General features: G+C 35.0%; 1 protein-coding gene across 1 annotated transcript; it reads right to left on the reverse strand.

The window, feature by feature from the left end:
• Positions 1-816: 816 nt before the first annotated feature.
• LOC113047900 (pleiotrophin-like) lies at positions 817-23,589 on the reverse strand. Its single transcript, XM_026209272.1, has 5 exons — positions 23,420-23,589; positions 7,134-7,222; positions 5,043-5,216; positions 3,608-3,766; positions 817-1,341 (listed from the first exon to the last, which is right to left on the reverse strand). Exons 2-5 carry the CDS (start codon positions 7,219-7,221, stop codon positions 1,286-1,288), a joined length of 477 nt encoding a protein of 158 aa, XP_026065057.1. The 5' UTR covers position 7,222; positions 23,420-23,589; the 3' UTR covers positions 817-1,285.
• Between the last annotated feature and the right edge of the window lie 200 nt (positions 23,590-23,789).

The following is a 23,789-nucleotide window of genomic DNA, read 5'->3' on the forward strand; positions in this document are numbered from 1 at the left end:
ATCCTGAAATATATATATATATATATTAATGTTTGATAATCAGAAATGTTTCTGATTTCTGAAGATCATGTGACACTGAAGACTGGAGGAATGATGCTGAAAATACAGCTTTGATCACAGGAATAAATTACACTTCAAAGTATGTTCACATAAAAAAAGGTTATTTCAAATATTAATAATATTTCACATTTTTAACTGTATTTTTCATCAAAAACGCAGCTTTGGTGCACAGAAGAGACTTCTTTCAAATATGTGCTTGTGTCAAGTATGTTTCTGGTCGAAGGCAGAGCACAGTGGACTTGAACAGAACATAAGTCTCTCGTGTAACGTGTGTGTGTGTGTGTGTGTGTGTGTGTGTGTGTGTGTGTGTGTGTGTGTGTGTGTGTGTGTGTGTGTGTGTGTGACGCTGGACCCTCCTGGATGCACCTCTATACCAAAAAAAAGGCTGTGTTAAGATGACGTGTAAATACTGGGTTTGGTTTCTCTTCATTGCTGCCGTGCGTCACGTGCTTCTGTTCTGAGTCGTGGCTTCCATCCGTAGATGTGTGCTTTGTTATCAGCTTAGCGTTTGTATTATACTCTATAGTCTATATGTGTAGCACTGGAGACATGTACATACACGTGTTTATTAATGAATATGAATGTTATCAAACTTTATTAGGGCAATGGTGACGAACGCTGATGAAACATGAGGTGTATTTAAGATTTTCTGTATCGTGAGATATACTTTTGGAGACGAGTTCTAGCAAATAAAGCTGTTATGATGAATAACTCGGCTGTTGTGCTCATTTCAGCATTTGGGGAACAAATGACACGAGAAATATAATCAACATCTTTATTGTCTGGAAATTGTGTTACATTTATTTCAAGCATTAGTATGTTTTTATTACGTTCTCCATCAGGGCTGAATTGAGAACTTCAACTGTCTGAATTTGAATTGTTGTTCTGAACAGGAAGCGGAATTCTAATTAGAACTTTTAAATGATACATTTCTTTATTTCTCACTTCCTGTTTGTAAAAGATGTTACAGTAACATCAGATGATATTAATACATCATTCTGAATTTTTCTTTTCTTTTAGTGGAGGGACGTTTCATTTCCTTCAGTGATCTGAAATTGCTGGTACAACATTAGAAGTTTCAGCAGAAGATTTTAGTCATTCGTCTGTTTCTTTGATCATTTCTGAATTATTCTGTGAGCTGTAAATGAAAGCTACAAACGATCTAAAAGGACTGTGGAGTAAATAAGGAGCAGCATCGTCTCAGAGGAGCAGAAGAGCTTCTCCTCTAGTCTGTCGGCTTTCGCTCCTTCTTCTTTCCTTCACGTTTTGGTTTCTGTGAATCTGTGGGGAGAACAACAGACATCAGTCTCTCTCTCTCTCTCTCTCACACACACACACACACACACACACACACACACACACACACACACACACACATGCACACACAAATCTCTTGAAAACACATCAACCCAAAATTTAGGGACAAAAAAAAGAGAAATAACCTTTTGCTTAAAGAAAATGAAGCCTGTTTCATGCACATTGAGACAGTTTTGCATTGTGACATTATTTGAATGGCATTTGAAGACATTTAACCCTGTAATCTCTGTTCCATTAATTATGGAAGATACATTTAAATATTTTCAAATATTTAAAACTTTTCCGTTTTCTTTTTTTTAAATAATTTTCATTATGATTTTTACCATTTTACAGTATTTTATTTTATATTACAACATATTTAATTTTTTTAGAATTAAAATAGCTTTATTTTGTATTTAAACTATATGAAATGCTACTGTAATCTAAGAATACATTATTTTACCATTTAACAGTTTTTTTTATGAAAGTTAGAATTAAGATTCAAAAATGTAAAATAAAATTAATTTATTATTCAAAATGAATTAATCAAAAATACATTTAAAATTAAAATTTTTATTAAAATGGCTTTAAATGCTGCGGTGATCTGTAAATATTTTATATCATTCAACAGAATAATTTGTTCCATTATTTATGTTTTTTGTTTTTTGCATTATAATTTGAATAAAAAATTAGGTGCTTAGAATTTTCAATTGTTTTAAATAGAAAATACTTTTATTTATATCAGTATAAAATGCTACTGTGATCTATAAATAATTTACCATTCAATTTAATTATTTTATTTTCCATTACAGCAATTGTGTGTGTGTGCGTATATGTGTGTGTGTGTGTGTGTGTGTGTGCGTATATGTGTGTGTGTGTGCGTATATGTGTGTGTGTGTGCGCATATGTGTGTGTGTGTGTGTGTGTGTGTGTGTGTGTGTGTGTGTGTGTGTATATATATCTGTTTGTGTGTGTGCTTTCTTTTGAGGTGGAAAATGTAATTGAGACTTTCAGATTTAAAACTGATGCTCTTGGGGAGATTAAGACAAATTTCTTTTGATTAGGCTGAATTGTTGCCAACATTTATTCATTTAGCAGATGCTTTTATCCAAAGCGGAATATAAAAGGCACGAGGGATTCATCAGCGGGAGACAGTAGCAGTAGAAACACTTCATAATAATAAGAAGCACAGACGAGGACAACAACACTGTGAAACCCTCACATGTATTAAACTTTAACAGAGACTTTAGAATCTCCTGGAGCTCGAGAAAGAGAGAAAGAGCTAAAAGATCAATATTTCAGAGTAACTTTACGAGTCCTGCGGTTCAAAACACAGACCTGTGTACTGTGTATAAAAATAACACAAGAATATCTGCAGTATACTGTACAATAATGGCAAACATTAGCACATTGCTGCATGCTAATGTGAAGATACGTCCAAAAATAAAAACGGTCAAAACTGTTTTTTTTTTCATGCACTGGCCAGTTTTTGGGCTAATTTACTTTTATAGCTTTTATAACTTTACTTTTATGTCTTATTTCAGACAAGATGGGGGAGTAAAATATCAAAAAGCACATTTAAGGTTTTTCTGATTTAATTCCAATACCTTTTAAAGGCTTTTTCTCAAAATAAGTTTTTTTACTTCACACACACACACACAAAACTTTAATTGTACACCGGTTTTATTCCTCTTTATATTCTGAAGGGTATTAAAGAGGGTTCAGTTTGTTGTTCGGGGTTTTATACAACATTTTATTCCTAAAAACATGGTGAAAAATTATGTTTTCCTGTTTGCTGATAGCATTTTTATGATTTATGGAGTGAGAAAAAAAGAAATCCAAAGTCCCCTCCATAAAATTGAGTTTTTAATGAGGGGTTTATATATCATAGAACATTTGCATGGTTAATATGGCATTTTATGTTGACAGTATATTCTGATTTATAGAGTAATAAAAAGAGAAATCCAAAATCAAGTCAACAAAATGAAACAAGAAGTTTGAATCAATGTTCAGATCTCTGTAAATGTATGCAAATGAATGCATGGTTAATTAGATAATGCATTGCATATTTCAACACAACAATGCAGGAAGCTCGTAATACAAAGCAGTGATTAAACTAGGAAATTATAGTAATTATCATTTTCACCCTATTCACCTGTGGTGTCGTACTTTAATGTGAAAATGTTTTTAGCACTCCAGTTAAATCAGTTGATTTATTTGAGTGCATGTCTTTAAGGCTGTATTCTTGTACCTTGTAGCTTTGTCTTGGGTTTGCCGCAAGGTTTGGTGATGCTGACGGTGTTCTGGCACTCAGCGTCCATCAGCGCTCGCTTCAGCACACCGGTGCGCGTCTTCATTCCCATGGTCGAGTCACACTCTCCCCACGCTTCGAAATCATACTTACACTCACCTGCAAGACACAAAAACCCACAGCTTGATTTTGAGGAGTTCAAATGCAACACAGTTATTCAAAACTACATGCATAAACAGGTTGAAAGTCGACATGAATGTCTTAATAGATCTGGTGTTATTGTGAAGGATTCACCAATACATGTTATTCTGAAAAAAAATGTGTTTGTCTTCATAATCTTGGAGTAGTTTTCAGCTGCCGTCTCCAATCCCTTTTCAACCATCTGTCATACGGAGAAACTTTTTTACCACTCAATATATCTCCCAAAGTTTATAGAATATCCAGTTTCACTTGGAAAAACATCAGATTATGGAAGTAAAACAGGTTGTGGGCTACACAAGCGACGAAAACACAACCCAGACTACATTAAATACAGGTTCACTTCCAGAGTTTGTTTTGCGAGGTGAATTATTGGCTGCCGAGAGCATGAGACCTTCAAAATGCAATTTTACACGATAAACAATTTAGGAACTGTGTTGGGTTGGAACTCGGTGGCTAATGTAAAACCAGGATCCTGAAGCAAAACCAACTGATCTATGCTTTCGTTCCTTTATCTCTCGTCTCATCTCATCTTTCATTCTTTCTGTTCATGAGTTGGAGCGATTTCTCTCGGTCTCTGCCGGAATGGATGGGGGTTAAACTGCTTCAATCAAGCACAAAATTGTCTCTAATGACATATTTAAAAGGCAGGGAGAATGCAATTACATGCAGCAGCCCTCCGGCTGAATGACCGCTGAACAGAGACCCTCAAAAATTAGGCCGGGGTGAAATAGAGCCCTTATAACTCGAGAGGAACAATTCTGCACCAGACTTCAGCATTTCGACACTAAACTATTCTGACACGACTGCTGAACTACACAGAAATACACAGAGGATTCATCACTCAACGTTTAGTGTGATCATGTTTTATTAAGTCTGTGATTTCTGATGTTCTTTCAGAGTGAGATGGTCTTGGACATTCCCAGAAAGAGACTAAGAGAAAACACAACACCGTTTCAGTGTTTGTTGATAGTTTATGTGCATACCTACAAATCCACAGGGAAGGTGGCATATGCTCTCTCACTCACACACACACACACACACACACACACACACACACACAGAGTGGTATATTCTGCCAGCTTGTTTCTGGATCTCACTGCACTCGTGTCATTTCTGAGGACAGAATTCTGTGAGAATCTCCATCTTGTTACTCCACAGTGCAGACTTATTTACCTTGAGCTTTTTGTGTGTGTGTGTGTGTTTGTATGCAACCTGTGTTTGTGTGGCTTCTCACCTCCAAACTGCTTTTTCCAGTTGCAGGGGATTTTACAGCGCTGGGTTTTGATGGTCTGTTTACAGTCGGTGCCGGTGCGTGTGCCCTCTCTGGTGCCCAGGCCGCAGTCACCCTCGTGAGCCACACACACGCTCCACTGCCACTCGCCACAGTCTGATTTACGCTCTTTCTTACCTGTCAAAGTGAGAGCACACACAGTTTCAGATTGCACCTCAAAATTGTGAGACAGAGAGAGTGTGTGGGTTGATCTAGAGCAGTGAGAAGTGACTGAACAGTGTGTATGTGGATATATAGAGCACTGTGGTGTAAGAAAAAGTAATAAAGATGTTGAAGATCTTGATAAAGATGTTTATTGCAACAAAGCAGTGTACATGTAGTACCTTGGGTTCAATGGAGTCAGAATGAACCCAGAACATCCTAAATTCAAACCTTTTATACATTTTCGGTTTACTACCCTTCGTGTAAATGAAGTTGCTCCTATTGTAACAGCTGAAGTTCTGACACCCCTTTGTCTGAGGTGGTTCTCAGTGTCCCACACTATTACCAATTGGTCACCACTTGCTGAGGATGTGATCATCCCAAATGATCTTCAAACAAAATAACTGTTGACTTTCTTCTCTATAATAATTAACCCATTTTGGGAAATAAGCGTGATCAAACATATTGTGAAGTGAAAGCTGGGTCCAGGCAGACTATAAATTCTTACAGTGGGAAAATATTGTGCTAAGAAGTATTCAGAGCAGTGTGAGGAAATAGAGCGGCACTGGTAATTGACAGTGGAGCATAGGTTAATCTATAATTGCATAGGTAATATAGAGCAGTATACGATAGTACAGAACAGTATGAGTTATATGGATCAGTACTGGGAAATATAGAGCAGTGTGGATTACGAAGAACAGTACGGAGTAATGTAGAGCGGTGTAGATTACGAAGAACAGTACGGAGTAATGTAGAGCGGTGTAGATTACGAAGAACAGTACGGAGTAATATAGAGCGGTGTAGATTACGAAGAATAGTACGGAGTAATATAGAGCGGTGCGGATTACGAAGAACAGTACGGCGTAATATAGAGCGGTGTGGATTAATAAGAACAGTACAGAGTAATATAGAGCGGTGTGGATTAATAAGAACAGTACGGAGTAATATAGAGAGGTGTGGATTACGAAGAGCAGGTGTGGATTACGAAGAGCTGTAAGGAATAATATTGAGCGGTGTGGATTACGAAGAGCAGATGTGGATTACGAAGAGCAGTACGGAGTAATATTAATTTTTGTGTATTACGAAGAGCCGGTTCGGATTACAAAGAACAGTACGGAGTAATATAGAGCGGTGTGGATTACGAAGAACAGGTGTGGATTATGAAGAGCAGTACGGAGTAATATTAAACGCTGTGGATTGCGAAGAGCAGTAAGGAGTAATATAGACCAGTGTAGATTACAAAGAGCAGTACGGAGTAATATTAATCAGTGTGGATTACAAAGAGCAGGTGTGGATTACAAAAACCAGTACAGAGTAGTATAGAGCGGTGTGGATTATAAAGAGCAGTGTGGAGTAATATAGAGCGTTGTGGATTATATTGAGCTGCCTGGGATAATATAGAGCAGCCTGGTAATACAAAGCAGAATTGAGTAATATAGAGCAGCATGGTGACATAATTCATTAATTTGATAAAGATGAAATAGACTAATATAGCGTAATGTAAAGCTGTATAGGTGATACAGAGCAATAAGGATGATACAGAGAGCAGTATTAGAAATAATAGATTATGGGGTAATATAGCGTACTGTGGGATAATATAGAAGAGCAAGAGGAAATTTAGATCTGAATGAGGGTGATATAAAGTAATACAGGGAAATATCAAGTCATAAGTGGTGATATCAAGCAGTGTGGGATATTGCAGTTCATTGAGAGGTAATAGAGAGCAATGTGGGCTAATGGGGTAGTACTGAGCAGCATTGGGTAACATAGACAATTAAGGGGTTATGCAGAGTAGTGTAGGGTAAAATATAGCAATATGCGACAATACAGAGCAGTAAGGGTGATCTAGAAAACTATGAGATAACAAAGCAGTGTGTGGTCATGTTCTGATACCTTGTCTCTCTGTTTTTCCACCATCTGCCAGCGTCACTGTGACAGTCAGGAGGGCCAGTAAAGCCAGACACACCCACTGCTGCTGCATGCTGGGAAAAAAATGAAGGCACATTAAGTGCGTGGCTCATAATACAACAAAACAAACCGCATGCAAAAATCATTCTGTGAATACCTTCTCTCTCTTCCTTTCAGTCATTCTCTCTCTGTCTCTCAAGAGGAAAAGTAAAGGTGGATTGAATAATTAGAAAGCAATTTTATCCAAAACGCCTGGCTGCATTTCAGTTACAGTAGCAATGCAGCCCATCGGCGACATCACCTCCATTTCAATTACTCAGCTTCCCTCTTTTCTTTTCTCTTCCTATTTCTGGTTGGCTGGTTTCCTGCTGTGCCCATAAGCATTGGTTTGCTGGACTTTTTTTCCTAATTCTGGCTCATGTTAAAGATGCTCAGCCATTTTCTCTCATGGGGTACATTTCACAAGATCTGTAAATTACATGTCCAGGTCTAACTGAAATAAAATGAAGACTATATTTAGAAAGATGTATACAGTTAAACACATTTACTCCAATTTTTCATAATCTGACATCATTGCTGTGATGAACTGGAATGTATTTATACATCATGCTAATATCTGTTGTACTGCTTGTTATTAATGCAGATTTTAATTAAAACACTTGTATTACGGTAATGAGAATGCAATAAGAGTCACCACTGAGAATTACAGCAAAAGGAAAAAACACCCAGATGCATTACAGTAACAAGCATTCTGGGACAAAATGTGCTGAAATGTCATGAAAATAAGGTCAAAATATAACCAAAATGTATTTCAGTCAGATGGCCTAAACCTGCCAATCAAAGACTAATGAGTCATGACATATAACGCGTTTTGGATCGTTAAAATATAATCTGCCCTCCAAACCCTGATTAGCAACACTGCAAGTGACTGGGATTAGCCTGAAGTGATGTGACAGGAGCACTGAGATTTGAGGACTAGAGTCAGTCACAATCAATGCTCAAACGTCAATAAAAATGATTTATCAAACAAGATGCAGAACTGTAATTGACATGTAAAATTTAATTTCAGCTCATGTGTTGACTGGAGTCTGATATTTTCCCAATCCTACAAGACAGATATCATGAATATCTTCTCGTTTAACCTCCACAGACGCTAAAGGAAGTCCACTATTGTCACAAGACAAATGACTCATGCTTTCTTACAAAACCTCACCGAATGAAGACATGGGGGGGGGGCAGCCATGTGTGTGTGTGTGAGTGTGTGTGTGTGAGTGTGTGTGTGTGTGCGCACTGAGTTAAAGCGGTTATCCAGCTCAAACACTCCATTAGATCATTGATCAGTGTAAAAGCAGGAGTGAGAGAGTGACAACGTGATCCAGAGTGAAACACACACACACACACACAGAAGAAAGCTGTACTCGTCATTCACAATTGACAGATTTCTGTAAGCCTGGTGCATTGACTCTTAAAGGGACAGTGCACCCAGACAGCAACTACTGTTCTCATCTACTCACCTTCATGTCACACAAACCTCTCTGATTTGCTTCGGTAAAACAGACGCGTTTTTTTGTTTTTTTGTTTTGTTTTCATAAAACGGAAGTGGATGGTCAGCCAAAAAGCGGCATTAAAATGTAGGCCTATTCCTCACATAAAGCTGTCATATCTCACAGATGCTCTTCTCTGTAGGAAGGCATGTTTTCAAAAGCGCTTTGACTGACAGATTTTTATCCGCGCTGAGTCTGGCTTTGAGAGGAAATCTTCATGCTTGATCCAGCTACTCTGACTTGGATTTGTTGTTTTTAGCGATCGGGGGGCGGAGCTTAATCAGAACCTGTTAGAATGCAGAAATGCAACGAGATGATCTAGAGAAGCTGGATAAAAGACAAACCTAGAGAGGATAAAATGTAATCCTTAGAGGAATGAGACTGAAAAAGCAGAGTCAGTATTCACTCTATTGCTTTAACGCACAAACCTGCTTCTGCCATTATTCAGTTTATACATGACTCCTACTCGGAACATTGTCAGAAGGTTCTTGAAATGTTCTCTCAAAGTTATGAACAAATGTTGTCCCAGTTAAGCTAAAAGAGTATTCATGTTAGTTATCTGTCCTAGAAACTCTTATTTATACATCAACCATGCAACGTTTCACTTCAGACGATCTCCGGGTCTGGTGGTAGCACTTTTTTAGCTTAGCTTAGCATAGATAATTGAATCTGATTAGACCGTTAGCATCAGGCTCAAAAATGACCAAAGAGTTTCGATATTTGTTTTACTTAAAACTTGACTCTTCTGTAGTTCCATCGTGTACTAAGACCGAAGGAAAAAAAAAAATTTGAAAAGTTTTAGAAACTCTTTGGTCATTTTTGATCAGACTCAATTATGCTAAGCTAAGCTAAAAGTGCTACCGCCAGACCCGGAGATTGGCTGAATGGATTCATAAATGGTAAAACTCAACTGTTTAACTCTAGGGGGGTTGGAAAACAAGGCTATTTTATTTTTATTTTTTTAAGTGGAGTGTTCCTTTAAATGTCATCTTTTTTAAAATGTTACTGTTTTAAAACATTCCGACAACATTCAAAAGTAACGTTCTCATCTTTGCAAAATCATAAAAATGGAATGTTAACATTCATGTAACCCCCTAAAAAGTTTTAGAACATTTAAAAAAAACAACATTCCGAAACAATGTAACTTGATAAGAGGAAAATATTTTTGTTTGCTGGATCTGAGCTCAAAGAAAAAACATCTGGAAATTATGACAATGTACTTTTAATACATGCTCATCATTGCCTCAAAATGACTTGAAGGCAGCGTTTGCTATATGTGAATCGTTAACACTTTCTCTACACAGAATTCCTTCTGCTGTTAACACACCAAACGATCAACAGGTTCGCTTTTAGAGAACAATAAACCTGAAAGCGCTATGTGTGAATCTCTGTTTCGCACTGAGCTGCTTTATTTAGACACATTTATAGTCTATGAATCAGAGACGTGCTGCAAGCTGTGAATCTATAAACACAATATAAATATTCAGACTGACAAACAGTGAGAAAGACAGGAAAGCTGCTTTGACATGAATCACAGACAATTGTGCATCTGATCACTCGGTCACACTGTAATCTAGATGTAATCTATGCTGTAATGGATTACATTATTAACTACGGTTTTTGTAATGTAATTTGGAATGAGTAACAGACTACAACGGTTGGTAACGCACATGATTTGAGGATCAACTGATGTCTGTCGGGCGACACACACATGAACAGCTTTAACACTTTAAATCCATGAGCTGTATGCAGCGAGGAGTCAGTACTAATAAATCCAGACGCTAATGCTACGGGTCAGAGCTCTGCTCTCAGTAAACACAAGCCATAAGACACAAATCAAACAATCGGATTCATGAGAGAGAAACCCTGTGCAGACAACACTAAGCCTGCAGACTTACACACACTCAGACAGATGGATAAAGCCCAGGGTCTCTGATAAACCTGCCAGACACCTGTAATCCCAAATCACTTTCACACAGTTACACACACACACACACAGCTCATAGCAGGAAAAACCCATCTCAAATGGAAAATAGATGGGATGTGTGTGTTTCAAATCGACTTTTTGACATTCGTGTCTTTCCATGAATTTCACTCCACAGAAAAGTTCAGCCTGAGGGACAGATTATTGATACACACACATACAGACACACACACACACACACACACACACACACACAGACAGACACACACACACACACACAGACAGACAGAGAAAACATCGTTCAGGATATTTCATCCTCACTCGACCCTGAAACACACCAGGATTTCTGTGGTTTTAAAAGAAGTCTCTTCTTTGTGAATAAAAAAGTTAAATATAATAAATATAATATATAAATATCATATTTGAATAACTGTAATGTATTTCTGTGATGCTCCGCTGTATTTCCAGCATCATTCCTCCAGTCTTCAGAGTCACATGATCTTCAGAAATCATGAAAATATGATGATTTACTGCTCGAGAAACATTTCTGATTATCATCAATGTTGAACACAGTTGTGCTGCATCATATTTCAACGGAAACTGTTTTACATTTTATTTTTCAGGATTCACAAATGAGTAGAAAGTTCAAAAGAACAGCATTTATTTTAATACACACTATAAATGTCTTTTCATTGTTGTGTAATGCATATGCATGTTGTATAATATTATTTAGACGTTAGATGTTGGATTGTCTTGTGAGTGTTTCTCGGGCTGATGACAGATGGTGCGTTTGGAAGCAGGTGCGTGAATAAAGCAATTACATCCAAAATAGAGCAACCCCCCACACACATCTTTAAAACACGGCCAGCGTCCAGGGCTTCTGAAAGTGTTATCCTGGTTGTGTGAAATCATTCCTGCCCTTCCCTGTAGTATTCATCAGTTAATAGAGAAGTAAGGAGAAGTAAACTTCTAAACACGAGGCCGAGAGCCGCTCACACCTGCAGTAGATCAGTATATACACACACACACACACACACACACACACACACACACACACACACACACACACACACAGTACAGACCAAAAGTTTGGAAACATTACTATTTTTAATGTTCTTGAAAGAATTTTCTTCTGCTCATCAAGCCTGCATTTATTTGATCAAAAATACAGAAAAAACAGTAATATTGTGATATATTATTACAACTTAAAATAATTGTTTTTAAATGTATTATACTTTAAATGATCATTTATTTCTGTGATGCAAAGCTGAATTTTTAGGATCATTATCACGTGATCCTTTAGAAATCATTCTAATATGATGATTCATTATCAAAGTTGGAAACAGTTCTGCTGCTTAATATTGTTTCAGAACATGTGATACTTTTTTAGGATACTTTGATGAATAAAAAGTAAAATAATTTTTATTTTTTATATATATATATAAATATTTTGTAATAACAATATACACTACAGGTCAATAACTTGGGGTCAGAATTTTTTTTCTTTCTTTTTTTTTAAATAAAATCAATACTTTTATTCAGCAAGGATGTGTTAAATTGATAAAAAATTATATATTATTAGAATATATATTATTAGGATTTTTTGTTGTTGAATAAATGCAGTTCTTTTTAACCTTTTATTGATCAAATATATTAGACAGCAGAACTGTTTCCAACACTCATAATAAATCAGAATATCAGAATGATTTCTAAATGATCATGTGATCGACTGATGTTACATGTGACACTGAAGCTGGAGGAATGATGCGGAAAATTCAGCGCTGCATCACAGGAATAAATACTTTTTTTAAAGTATATTCAAATAGAAAACTATTCTTTTAAGTTGTAATAATATTTCACAATATTACAGTTTTTTCTGTATTTTTGATCAAATAAATGCAGGCTTGATGAACAGAAGAAACTTCTTTCAAAAACATTAAAAATAGTAATGTTTCCAAACTTTTGGCCTGTACTGTATATATATACACGTGTGTGTGTGTGTGTGTGTGTGTGTGTGTGTGTAGGTTTTAATGGCACAGCTCCCTCTTCAGGCGTAATAAAATCCCTAAGGCAGGAGAAATAGTGGTCTGTTTTTAACACACTATATTCATAGCAGATGCCTCTCAGACAGTTTGCTAAAATCAAGCAGAGACCGTCGGTGTAAGACCAGCCTTCATCACAAACACACAATCTACGAAAGACAGAGAGCGAACGAAAGCCAATTCCTGAAATTCAGAGAAATGCATCTCTTAGAGTTTATTGAGCTTGACAGGCTTTCTACGGCTGTTTCTGACAGCTCTGATTCTAGCTTCTAGCCTTCACACACACACACACACACACACACACACACACACACATCTCCAGTAAGAGCTCGGCTCACCAGTATTTTTATGCTTGATTGCACTCAGAAACGTCAGAAGAGTTTTTCTCAACAACTTTGGTGTTTTTTATTTAGCTCAGTTAGCAATTCAACAATCTCAGCGTCTGCAATACACACACACACACACACACACACACACACACAAACTCACACACACTCAAACTCACACACACTCAAACACATACATAGACACACACACACAAACTCACACACACTCACACACATTAATAGACACACAGACACACACTTACTCACACACATTCACACACATACATAGACACACAGACACACACACACACACACACTTACTCACACACATACATAGACACACACACACACACTTACTCACACACATACATAGACACACACACACACACACATTCATTGCAAAAACATTCAAAAGTAACCTTCAGATAATAAACAATTTCTCTTGATTTAAATCTGTATAAACTGCAGAACGATGCATGAAACAACAGTTGATTTATCATCTGAAAGTTAAAACGCATGTTTTAATCTAAACTTCACGAATAATTCATGCACACGTCTCATTTTTATGTGAAAGAATTAAAAGAGCTGTTTATATGTCTGTACTTTCAGGGTTCGGAAAGTTCTTCGTGATACTGTAATAAGCAATGCAAGACTTTTCAGAGAGAGTCTAACTGCACGGTACAAGACTGAATTAGTAGCTTCTAGTGAATTTCTCTTCTAGAGTAACGTAGCCCAAACTGGAAACCTTTAGGTAACAGTTAACAGCTTTTAAGGTTAGGAGATGATGGTTTGTATGAGTTTTCTCTGCTAGTTTTCCACCCCGCTGTTGTTTGGATGCTGCACTTTCACAGTCAGCCACACATCAACGGAGGAGTTGTGTTATTTTTTGCTCAGCACTCGGAGACTGTGAAGTAGAAGAAAGCAAGCGACATAAAGCGAGAGAAGCAGTGGGTGGCTCTGCTTTGAACGCACACGCTAACATGCACACGGTGAGGCCGAGGTCGTCAGCTTCTTTAAACACAGAGAGAGGTGTGCGCAGAGAGCGGGCGTAACTGTGGGCGGCGGCGCTGACCCCAACTCCTGACCGCCAGCTTTATTTGGAGACCTGAGTTTAGTAGGTGGACTCGTCCCCGATCAAGCTTTCCAAGAGCCCTCCTCTTCCTCGCCGTCTGTTTGTGGAGATATCAGCCAACACAGCTCCACTTTAATCCCCAAGAGAGGATGAGATCTTCTAATCGCTCAGATTAGCCACACAAGCTAACATCCGAAACACCGTTTACCCGAAAACGAACGCTCCCAGATGATCATTTACAATAAAATGGAAGACAAGACGTTACATGCATGCCTCTGTTATAATCGCTCGTTAGAAGTGATTAGAAGCTAAAATACTACACTTAAATCTCGAATGACTTCAGAAGATTAGCCAGAACAAGGGTTTTTAATCTTTTAGATCCCATGGACCCCCAAATACAATCATCCCATCCACCAAAACTGAAGAATGAATCTAGATATTGTCTTGTGTAAAATTTTATTTAATGTTTATTTTCTACTCACTATAGTACTTTTACTTTTATTTTTGTTTGTCAAAATCTATTTTGCATAATTTATTCATATATTTTAATGTATTTTCAGTTTATTCGTGTGCTATCTATTTTTTGTGTTTATTTAAATCACGTTTGTATTATTTATTTGTTTTGATTTTATTATTCATTAATTATTTATTTAATTTAATTTAATATTTATTATTTATTATTATTATTATTTTTAAATCTAGAATAGAAGTTATAAGGACTATTTATATATATTTAGAACAATTATATATTAATTCTAATAAAAATAAATAATTTCTTTATTTAACTGTTTTTATGAATAATGTTTTCACTATTTATTTTATTTCATTTTACAGTTTTTCTCAAATGTTTATATACATAAATGAACATTTTTTTTTATTTTTAATTACTTTAATTACTATTCTTTATTTTAATCTATTTTTTCATGATTTATTTATTTTATTTATTTATTTATTTATTTTCAGTGTTAATTAATTTTTCCTATCAAAAACCCCTGATCTAGAACACAAGTTAAACTGAATTATTTTTATTTTTTCCAGCTTGATGCTCACTTTGAACTGTGAACTCCAGATTCCTTCCCAGAATCCTCTGCATAAGTTTGTCTGACCTCTTCCTTTAGTCACAAACCATCAGTCATTAACCGTTTGCGTGCTCCAGGTACTAATGCTATAAAAGCCCATGAAGTCAACAAACAGACTGATTGGGTATAATCCATAATTTCCCCGGAGCATCGGCTGGACTTCTGTAATTGGGTGTCAGCCGTAATGACTCCAGGGCCTCGGAGAGGTTTGTGCAAAAAGACAGAGACAATAAAAAATAAATGTGGGCCGTAGCATTAGAGCAGCATCTCTTTTATTATCTGTGTTCACTACAGAAGCTCTTAAGATTAGATGTGCTTTACGCTCCCACCCGAGTGTGTGTGTGTGTGTGTGTGTGTGTCAGTCACTGCTATTAAACGCTTATTCTGGCCCACTGCGTCTGCCATTAGTGTACAGAAGCCTATTAGCTGAGATTACAGACGCTCTGTCCACCCCCCATATAGACAGCATTCCCTCTGCATAATGATCTCATGCACACACACACACACACACACTGTCAGCAGCTTTCAGAAAACTTTTTTTTTTTTTTTTTTGCTCCACCTACACACTCTTAAAAATACAGATCTTTATTAGAAACAATGTTTCCATTAAGAGCCTCCAGCACACATGGAATCTTTCCATCGCATCTTCAGGGAAAAGGTTCTTGATGCAAGCATCACTCAGAAAATCCTCTTTTTAAAGGTTTTTGTTTTTAAGCGTGTAGAAATCAGAGCAGTTATATGTATTCGTGTATAAAGACTTCTTCTATTACATTACACTATTTGTTCTGCTAGCAGTATTATTTATTTAAATTATTTTGTATTGTATATTTTTTAGAATCAATTATTAATTTATTTATTTATATAAATTTTAATCATCTAACTATTTTTTTTATAATTTTAATCAAAATGTTCATTATTATTTTTTTATTATTTTTCCATGGACCCTCAAGCAAAAAAACCTTGAACTAGAATGCAACGCATATTTAATTTATTTTAAATCTATAAATTTATGTTTTCTAGTATTTATTTAATCAAAAGTTTCATCATTTATTTTAATAATTTTTATGTATTTTTTTATATTACATATGTTTTTCTAGTCACTTCTAACTAGGACAAAAGTTGTATGGGTATTTTTATGGGTATTATTTAATTTAATCTATTTTTTATTTTATTTAAATCTATTTTTAACATTTTAATCTAATTTTTGATTCTTAAAAAAAAAAAAATGCAATGTTTTTTTTCTCTCTAGAGTTTTTCAGAGAACCACTTGTAAAAAAAAAAAAAAAAAATATATATATATATATATATATATATATATATATATATATATATATATATATATATATATATATATTTTTTTTTTTTTTTAAGAGTGACAAAATGTTTTTAGATTATTAAAATGTTTTTCACATAAAAAAAAAAAAAATCTGAACTGAACTACTAGCAACAGAAATGAATCAGGCGTCGAATTTTGAGCACTGAACGTCAGCTTGAGCCAAAAGCCACTGGAAATCTGGCTTACACTGAGAAATGTTGCTCTCGAACACCAGCAAAACACATCCAACATCTAAAGAAGTGAAAGTTTCCCCTCGGCTGACATCCAGTCGCTCAGCAGAGTGTCAAGGGGAAAAGAACAATCCATCTCTGTGATTAACAACATCATGCACATCATCTTTAATAATTCAGTTTGCAACAAACTTTCCATCTCTCTCCAGCTGTTAACAGACCGATCTGTGTGTTATTAGTTAGTGCTGTTTGTCTCTGAGCTGAAGCTGAAACAGCAGAAAATAATCAAAGGGCTTCGAGTCTCAGGGCGTCTTTAATTGATCTGTTTTAAAAGATCTCTTCTCCTCATCATCTGTTTCTCATATACAGATGTAGATTTCTACTCCAACATCAACATTACAACAGAATGACGGTGTTTACTTTCCTAATCAATCTTATTGTGGATGATTCATAAAAAATATTTAAAATCTTTTTTTGGCTGACATCATCAATCCCCCATTTAAGCCACACCCACTTTTTATATTCCAGTCAATCACTATTGGATAAAACTGCTCTACTTTTTGCTTTGATCACTCAATATTTTGCTTTCTTTCTACACTTTTTTCTACTCATATAGTGATGTAATGCTCAAAATATTATTTATTAATATCTAATCTGTAGTATTTATTTAATAACATTTTATTTATTTTTTTACTCACTTATTTGTTTTAATTTTATCTATATTTCTTGATAGATTTAAATCAATATAGATTTATTTAAAAAGTTTGTATATTTATATTTTATATTTAAATATGTTTTTAAAATCTATATATATACTTTATTTTTTTCTGTATTTCTTTCTCTTTGTTTTCACGGACTCTAATTTAACTATAATAAAATGTTATAATTTGTTTGTTTTATTTCATTTTTTTATATTTCAATTTATTTGTTTATTTAAATGTAGTTTTAATCTTTATTTATTTGAGCACATTTTTTATTATTTATTTAATTGTAAATATTTTCCTTTTTTATTGATTTATTTGTAAAAAAAAAAAACACTTTTTCCTCATTCCTCATTTAAGCCCCGCCCCTCCACGTGTAACGCCCACTTTTCATGATCCAATCAGTCACTGGTGGATAAAAGGGCTCTACTTATTTATTTATTAATCTCTGAACATCCTACTTTTAGTATTAGACACTATTTTAGTTTTTGAGATATTGTTTGTTTGTTATTAATATTTTTGAATTTGTTTCATTTTTTATGTTTTGCTTTCATTCCGATTTTTTTTTTTTTTTTATTCATTTATTTTTTATATAGTGAATAATAATATGGATATTTATGTCTATATACATTTTTATTTGGATTTTACACTGAAACATTTTTTTATATATACTTTAAAGCAATTATAATTGCTAATACATTTCTCAAATAATTACAAAGAACAAAACATTGAATTAAAAGGGAAATATTCAAATGGTATTTTCTTGTAAAACATACTGTAATAATTTTTTTGGGGGAAAAAAAAGGTTTTACAGTGTAGTTATTTGACTACTTAAACTTAACTAAATGAAAATTATAAATCGCTGAAATAATATTCTACGCTTTTTTATATTTTATTTCAGTTATGGTGGTGACTAAGGTTTGGTTTTAGTTATCTGTAATAACCCTGGTCATACAGCAGATTACATTTATTGTATCTTATGTGATTTGAGAAAGAATTTTAACATAAAACGTGCATCTTTGAAAAAATTCTAGTGAGACAATTCTCTCCTGAAATCAGTTTTAAACAGAACTAATGTGTTCATTAACAGTCATTGAGTGGCTCAGTCTGTCAATCACTCCACTTACTCCACTGCTTCTTTTCTCTCAGTCTCGGGTGACTTCATACTGAGAGACAATCATCTCACTTCATTAGACAAACACAAACAACCCAGCATTCCCGCAGGGACACAAACAGAAAGACAGACAGAGAGCGAGCGAGAGACAGACGGGGAGATCCAGGTGAGACGAATGTGCAGGAGATCAATAATCACCTGTGAGACACTTTACAGCAGGGTGAGCCAACGGAGCAGTGCATGCTGGGATATTCTATATACTATATATTCACACTGAAAACAGTTATTTTAAACTATAATCATTTGACAACATTTTTACTGTATTTCCGATCAAATAAATCAGGTTGGTGAGCAGAAGAGACTTTTTTCAAAAACATTTAAAATCTAACTTCAATTCCAAACTTCAGTAGTGTTTCTTCCAAAGCTAAGAATAAAACTTGTGTAACCACAGACCACCAAGTTTGTTTCGTAACACCATCCGTTACATCATCACCATCGTCAGTCAAGTCAATGGAGTCGTGTGTCAGTTCAGACCGAGGTCTGCGTTTTCCCCACCGAATCACCAGCTCCAGGATCAATCCGGTGGAAAGAAAACAACATGTGTGTGTGTGTTTCCATGGAACATCTTTCTGAGTATCCAAACTCTGTGTGTGTTTGTGTTCCCTACACAAGCAGGGCTGTTATTCTCCGTTGACCTCCTGCACCTTACCGACCCAATCTATGAGAAAGCGGCCTCAAACTGCTTGAATGAAAAGAGGGAATCGAACTGAACAGACAGAGAAATGCAACAACCCCCCTGCACCTCTACCCAGCATGCTTTTGTGTGTGGATGTGTATAAAACCACCATTTCCCACATAGTCAACTAGACCCACGGGAGATTAATCTCCACTGACAACGTCAGCTGATCTCACACTCTTGAAATAAAGGTTCAGAAGGGAGCTTTCACAGCGACGCCACTGAAAAAACATTTCTGGTTAACCCCCTAAGAACATTTCAGTAATCAGTTCTTATTAAAAAGAACTCGCAAACGTGAGAAAAGTCTGAATTGTGAGAAAGAAACTCGCAAACATGAAAAAAGTCTGAATCTTTAGAAACTCGTAAACGTGAGAAAAGTCTGAATTGTGAGAAAGAAACTCGCAAACTTGAGAAAAGTCTGAATTGTGAGAAACTCGTAAAAATGAGAAAAAGTCTGAATTGAGAGAAACTCGCAAACGTGAAAAAAGTCTGAATTGCGAGAAACTTGCGAATGTGAAAAAAAAGTCTGAATTGCGAGAAACTTGCGAATGAGAAAAAAAAGTCTGAATTGCGAGAAAGAAACTCGCAAACTTGAGAAAAGTCTGAATTGTGAGAAACTCGTAAAAATGAGAAAAAGTCTGAATTGAGAGAAACTCGCAAACGTGAAAAAAGTCTGAATTGTGAGAAACTCGTAAAAATGAGAAAAAGTCTGAATTGAGAGAAACTCGCAAACGTGAGAAAAGTCTGAATTGCGAGAAACTTGCGAATGTGAAAAAAAAGTCTGAATTGCGAGAAACTTGCGAATGAGAAAAAAAAGTCTGAATTGTGAGAAAGAAACTCGCAAACTTGAGAAAAGTCTGAATTGTGAGAAACTCGTAAAAATGAGAAAAAGTCTGAATTGAGAGAAACTCGCAAACGTGAAAAAAGTCTGAATTGTGAGAAACTCGTAAAAATGAGAAAAAGTCTGAATTGAGAGAAACTCGCAAACGTGAGAAAAGTCTGAATTGCGAGAAACTTGCGAATGTGAAAAAAAAGTCTGAATTGCGAGAAACTTGCGAATGAGAAAAAAAAGTCTGAATTGTGAGAAAGAAACTCGCAAACTTGAGAAAAGTCTGAATTGTGAGAAACTCGTAAAAATGAGAAAAAGTCTGAATTGAGAGAAACTCGCAAACGTGAAAAAAGTCTGAATTGTGAGAAACTCGTAAAAATGAGAAAAAGTCTGAATTGAGAGAAACTCGCAAACGTGAGAAAAGTCTGAATTGCGAGAAACTTGCGATGTGAAAAAAAAGTCTGAATTGCGAGAAACTTGCGAATGAGAAAAAAAAGTCTGAATTGCGAGAAAAAAAACTCAGAAACATGAGAAAAAAGTCTGAATGGAGATAAATAAGCTCATAAACAGGAGAAAAAAATATGTTTCAATTTTTGTTGACACAGTTTTGGAAGTGGCTTTTTCTGTTCTAAAGAAGGGGGTGTCCCAATACTTTTGTTTATAAAGTGTATAAACTCAATTCGGAGGAAATAAGTCGAAATTGTGAAATACAAACATGCAATTCTGAAGGTTAAAGGCGTAAAATGTGAGATTTAGTCACAACAACTTTTTTTTTGTGGCGGAAATAAGCTTCTTATACCTAAATAACCTTGTTCCACTATAAAGAACCCTTTGTGGAATGTAAGTTTTTTCATGGATGTTAAAGGTTCTTTATGTAAACATCCAAGCCAGTAAAGAACCTTTATTATTTTCATTAGAAATGATAGGAAGTGATCCAGATTAACGTCCATCAACAGCATAGACTCCATTATATAACTAAATAATTATTAGCCTCACGTTTCCTTATAATTGAGTCATAACTTAGCCTGGAAGTGAGAGAAGGACGGCGAGAGACGGTTGGCTGGTGGCTGTTCAGTTGAGCAGGAATACTTCTGGCAACAGCAGCGGCATTGAGGCCCAAAGCTCGGAGCTCACAAAGTGACACGGCACCCGCTTATTCTCATTCCAGTCAGGAACGACCCACTTCACACACCACCCTGGGAAAAACGGCCTCTCTAAACACACACACATGCCCTGTACGTGTAAGCCTGAATGCAGACACGCACGAGCTGTTCTCAAAAGGAGGAAACAGAGAGAAAACAGCAGATGTAAGCCGCTGAGATTTGCAGAGGTTTCACCTGTCACTGTGAGCTGAAGAGGAGCATGAGATGTGTGTTGATAAGGAAGAAGGTAAAACACTCTTGGTTTAGCTGCTTTGGCTTGATCTCTCTCTGTCTCTCTCTCGTCCCAGAGGGGATGTTCCCGCACAGATGTGGGCCGCACAGATAAAAGGTGGACCACGGCAAACCCATTTAAATGCTTTTCTAAGGAAACGCTTTGAAGTTTATACAGGACATGCTTGCTTTCCTGCATAACAATGTCATTTACATCATCCCTTCGGGGACGTAAAAAAAAAAACACATGAGAATATCGGTGGGTGAATCCCACAAAACACTCCAAAATCAATTAATAAGAAATAAGAAATTATATTCTGCAGTAATAGAATAGAATTTTTTCCATTATGACATCATTTTCAGATCTTCCCAAATTATCCTTCCTTTGATGCAAAAAAATATATATCAAATCATATATTTAAACCAATATATAATATTAAATATTTAAGTTTAAAAACAAAATTGAAATGTAAAACATTATGTAATGTGTATTACTGTAATATAAAAGAAAATACAAGATTACAGTGATTAGATTTTCATAAGAATCAACATTCAGAATAGCAAAATAAACTTAAAAATAACGAAAATCCACAAGAGTTTTTGCATTACGAAATTATTTTAATTTAAATGTTTTACTGTAATGAAAAATAATGTATAACATATAGCAAATATTAAAAACAATGTTATATTAAATGTTAAAATTATAAAATATTTTAATTTATAAATAAAATGTCAATTTAAAACACTGTGTATTATTTAAATTAAAATTAAAAATTAAATGTATGCATTTAGCAGACGCTTTTATCCAAAGCGACTTACAGTACATTCAGGCTATCAATTTTTACCTATATTTAATATTTAATATTTTTTACTTATATTTAAATTTTTATATCTATATTTATATTTATCACTGTAACAAAAAAAAATACAACAATTAAAATAAAATAAAAATAAAAAAATCTAATATCAAAAAATATATTTAAAACAATGTATAGTATTAAATATTTAATTTTTAAAACAAAATTAAAATGTAAAATATTATGTAATATGTGTTACTGTAATATAAAAGAAAATGCAGGAATTTAATAAGAGTCACCATTCAGAATAACGATATAAACTTAAAAATAAGGAAATTTTCTTGCATTTCGAAATTATTTTATTTGATCATTTTACATAATCTGTATTTATTGTAATGCAAAATAATGTACAAAATATAGCATATATTAAAAACAAATGTTATATTAAATGTTTAAATTTTTTGTTTTAAATGTAAAAATAAATTATAAATAAAATGTCATTTTAAAACACTGTATATTATTTATTACTGTAAAATAAAAACAATTAAAATCAAACAAAAATCAACAATTCAAAATATCGATAAATGTAAAAATTAAGAAAAAATGCCTTTTAGAGTCAATAAGTTGTTTTGCATTGACATTATTTTCTTGAAAATGAAACATATTTCCAAATAATTACTGTAATAGAATAAAATACGCTAAAACAAGTAACATTTAATGTTGAAATATATATTTAAAAATAAACAATACAGTACTTGTACTGTAATAAATTAAAATACGGTAATTAGAATCGAATTAAAATCAAGATTCAGTTTAATGATGTGCTAAATCTAATACCATAAAACATTTAAATAGGCATTTATTTTCTTAATGCAATGCATAATTGTTTTGTTTTTGAGGTGAAATGTCACCTGTGGACAGATTTTTGTGTAGAAGCTCGAACACCGAGCTTATAATCATTATGCATGCTCTCCAACCCGAGCAGAAACACCTGTAACACTTTCTTTCTTAACTTTAACTTGCATTATTTTATATTTCACCAGCCAGAGGTCACAAACCCCCGCTGACCTCAGAGCTGAAAGAGAAAGAGATTTCTCTGACACGCTTAAGAAGACAGAAAGCAGGAGACATCTGCTCAAGCTTTCTCCAAGAAAACACAAACATCTCTTTCTGAGACCTTGTCTGGCTTTAAACGAGCGCTTCAGGACGGAGGGTTAAAGCTACGTACCTGTAGTCTGAGGAATAGTTTGCTGGTTCTCTTCCTGATTCCTTTAATTCTCCTATCTCTCTCTCTTTAGCTCTAGCTTTCTATTTCCACCACAGAGCCGTGCTAATGGTGTCTGTGAGAGCGGCGGACTGAATGCATGTGTGTGTGTGTGTGTGTGTGTTTGTGTGTGTGTGTGTGTGTGTGTGTGTGTGTGGAGGGAGGGATTGTTTGTGTATTTGCCGCGAGCTGAAAGCCCAATTGATTCGTGATCACACACTCATTAATACAAGGTCATTCCAGACGAGAGGAGAAAGAAAGAGAGATGCTGAGAGAGAGAGCTGTCTGTCAGTCACAGCGCAGATAAAAGTCTGAAAGCACACTTGAAATGAAG

The sequence above is a fragment of the Carassius auratus genome, chromosome 29, assembly GCF_003368295.1.
Source record: "Carassius auratus strain Wakin chromosome 29, ASM336829v1, whole genome shotgun sequence".
Classification (NCBI taxonomy): domain Eukaryota; kingdom Metazoa; phylum Chordata; class Actinopteri; order Cypriniformes; family Cyprinidae; genus Carassius; species Carassius auratus.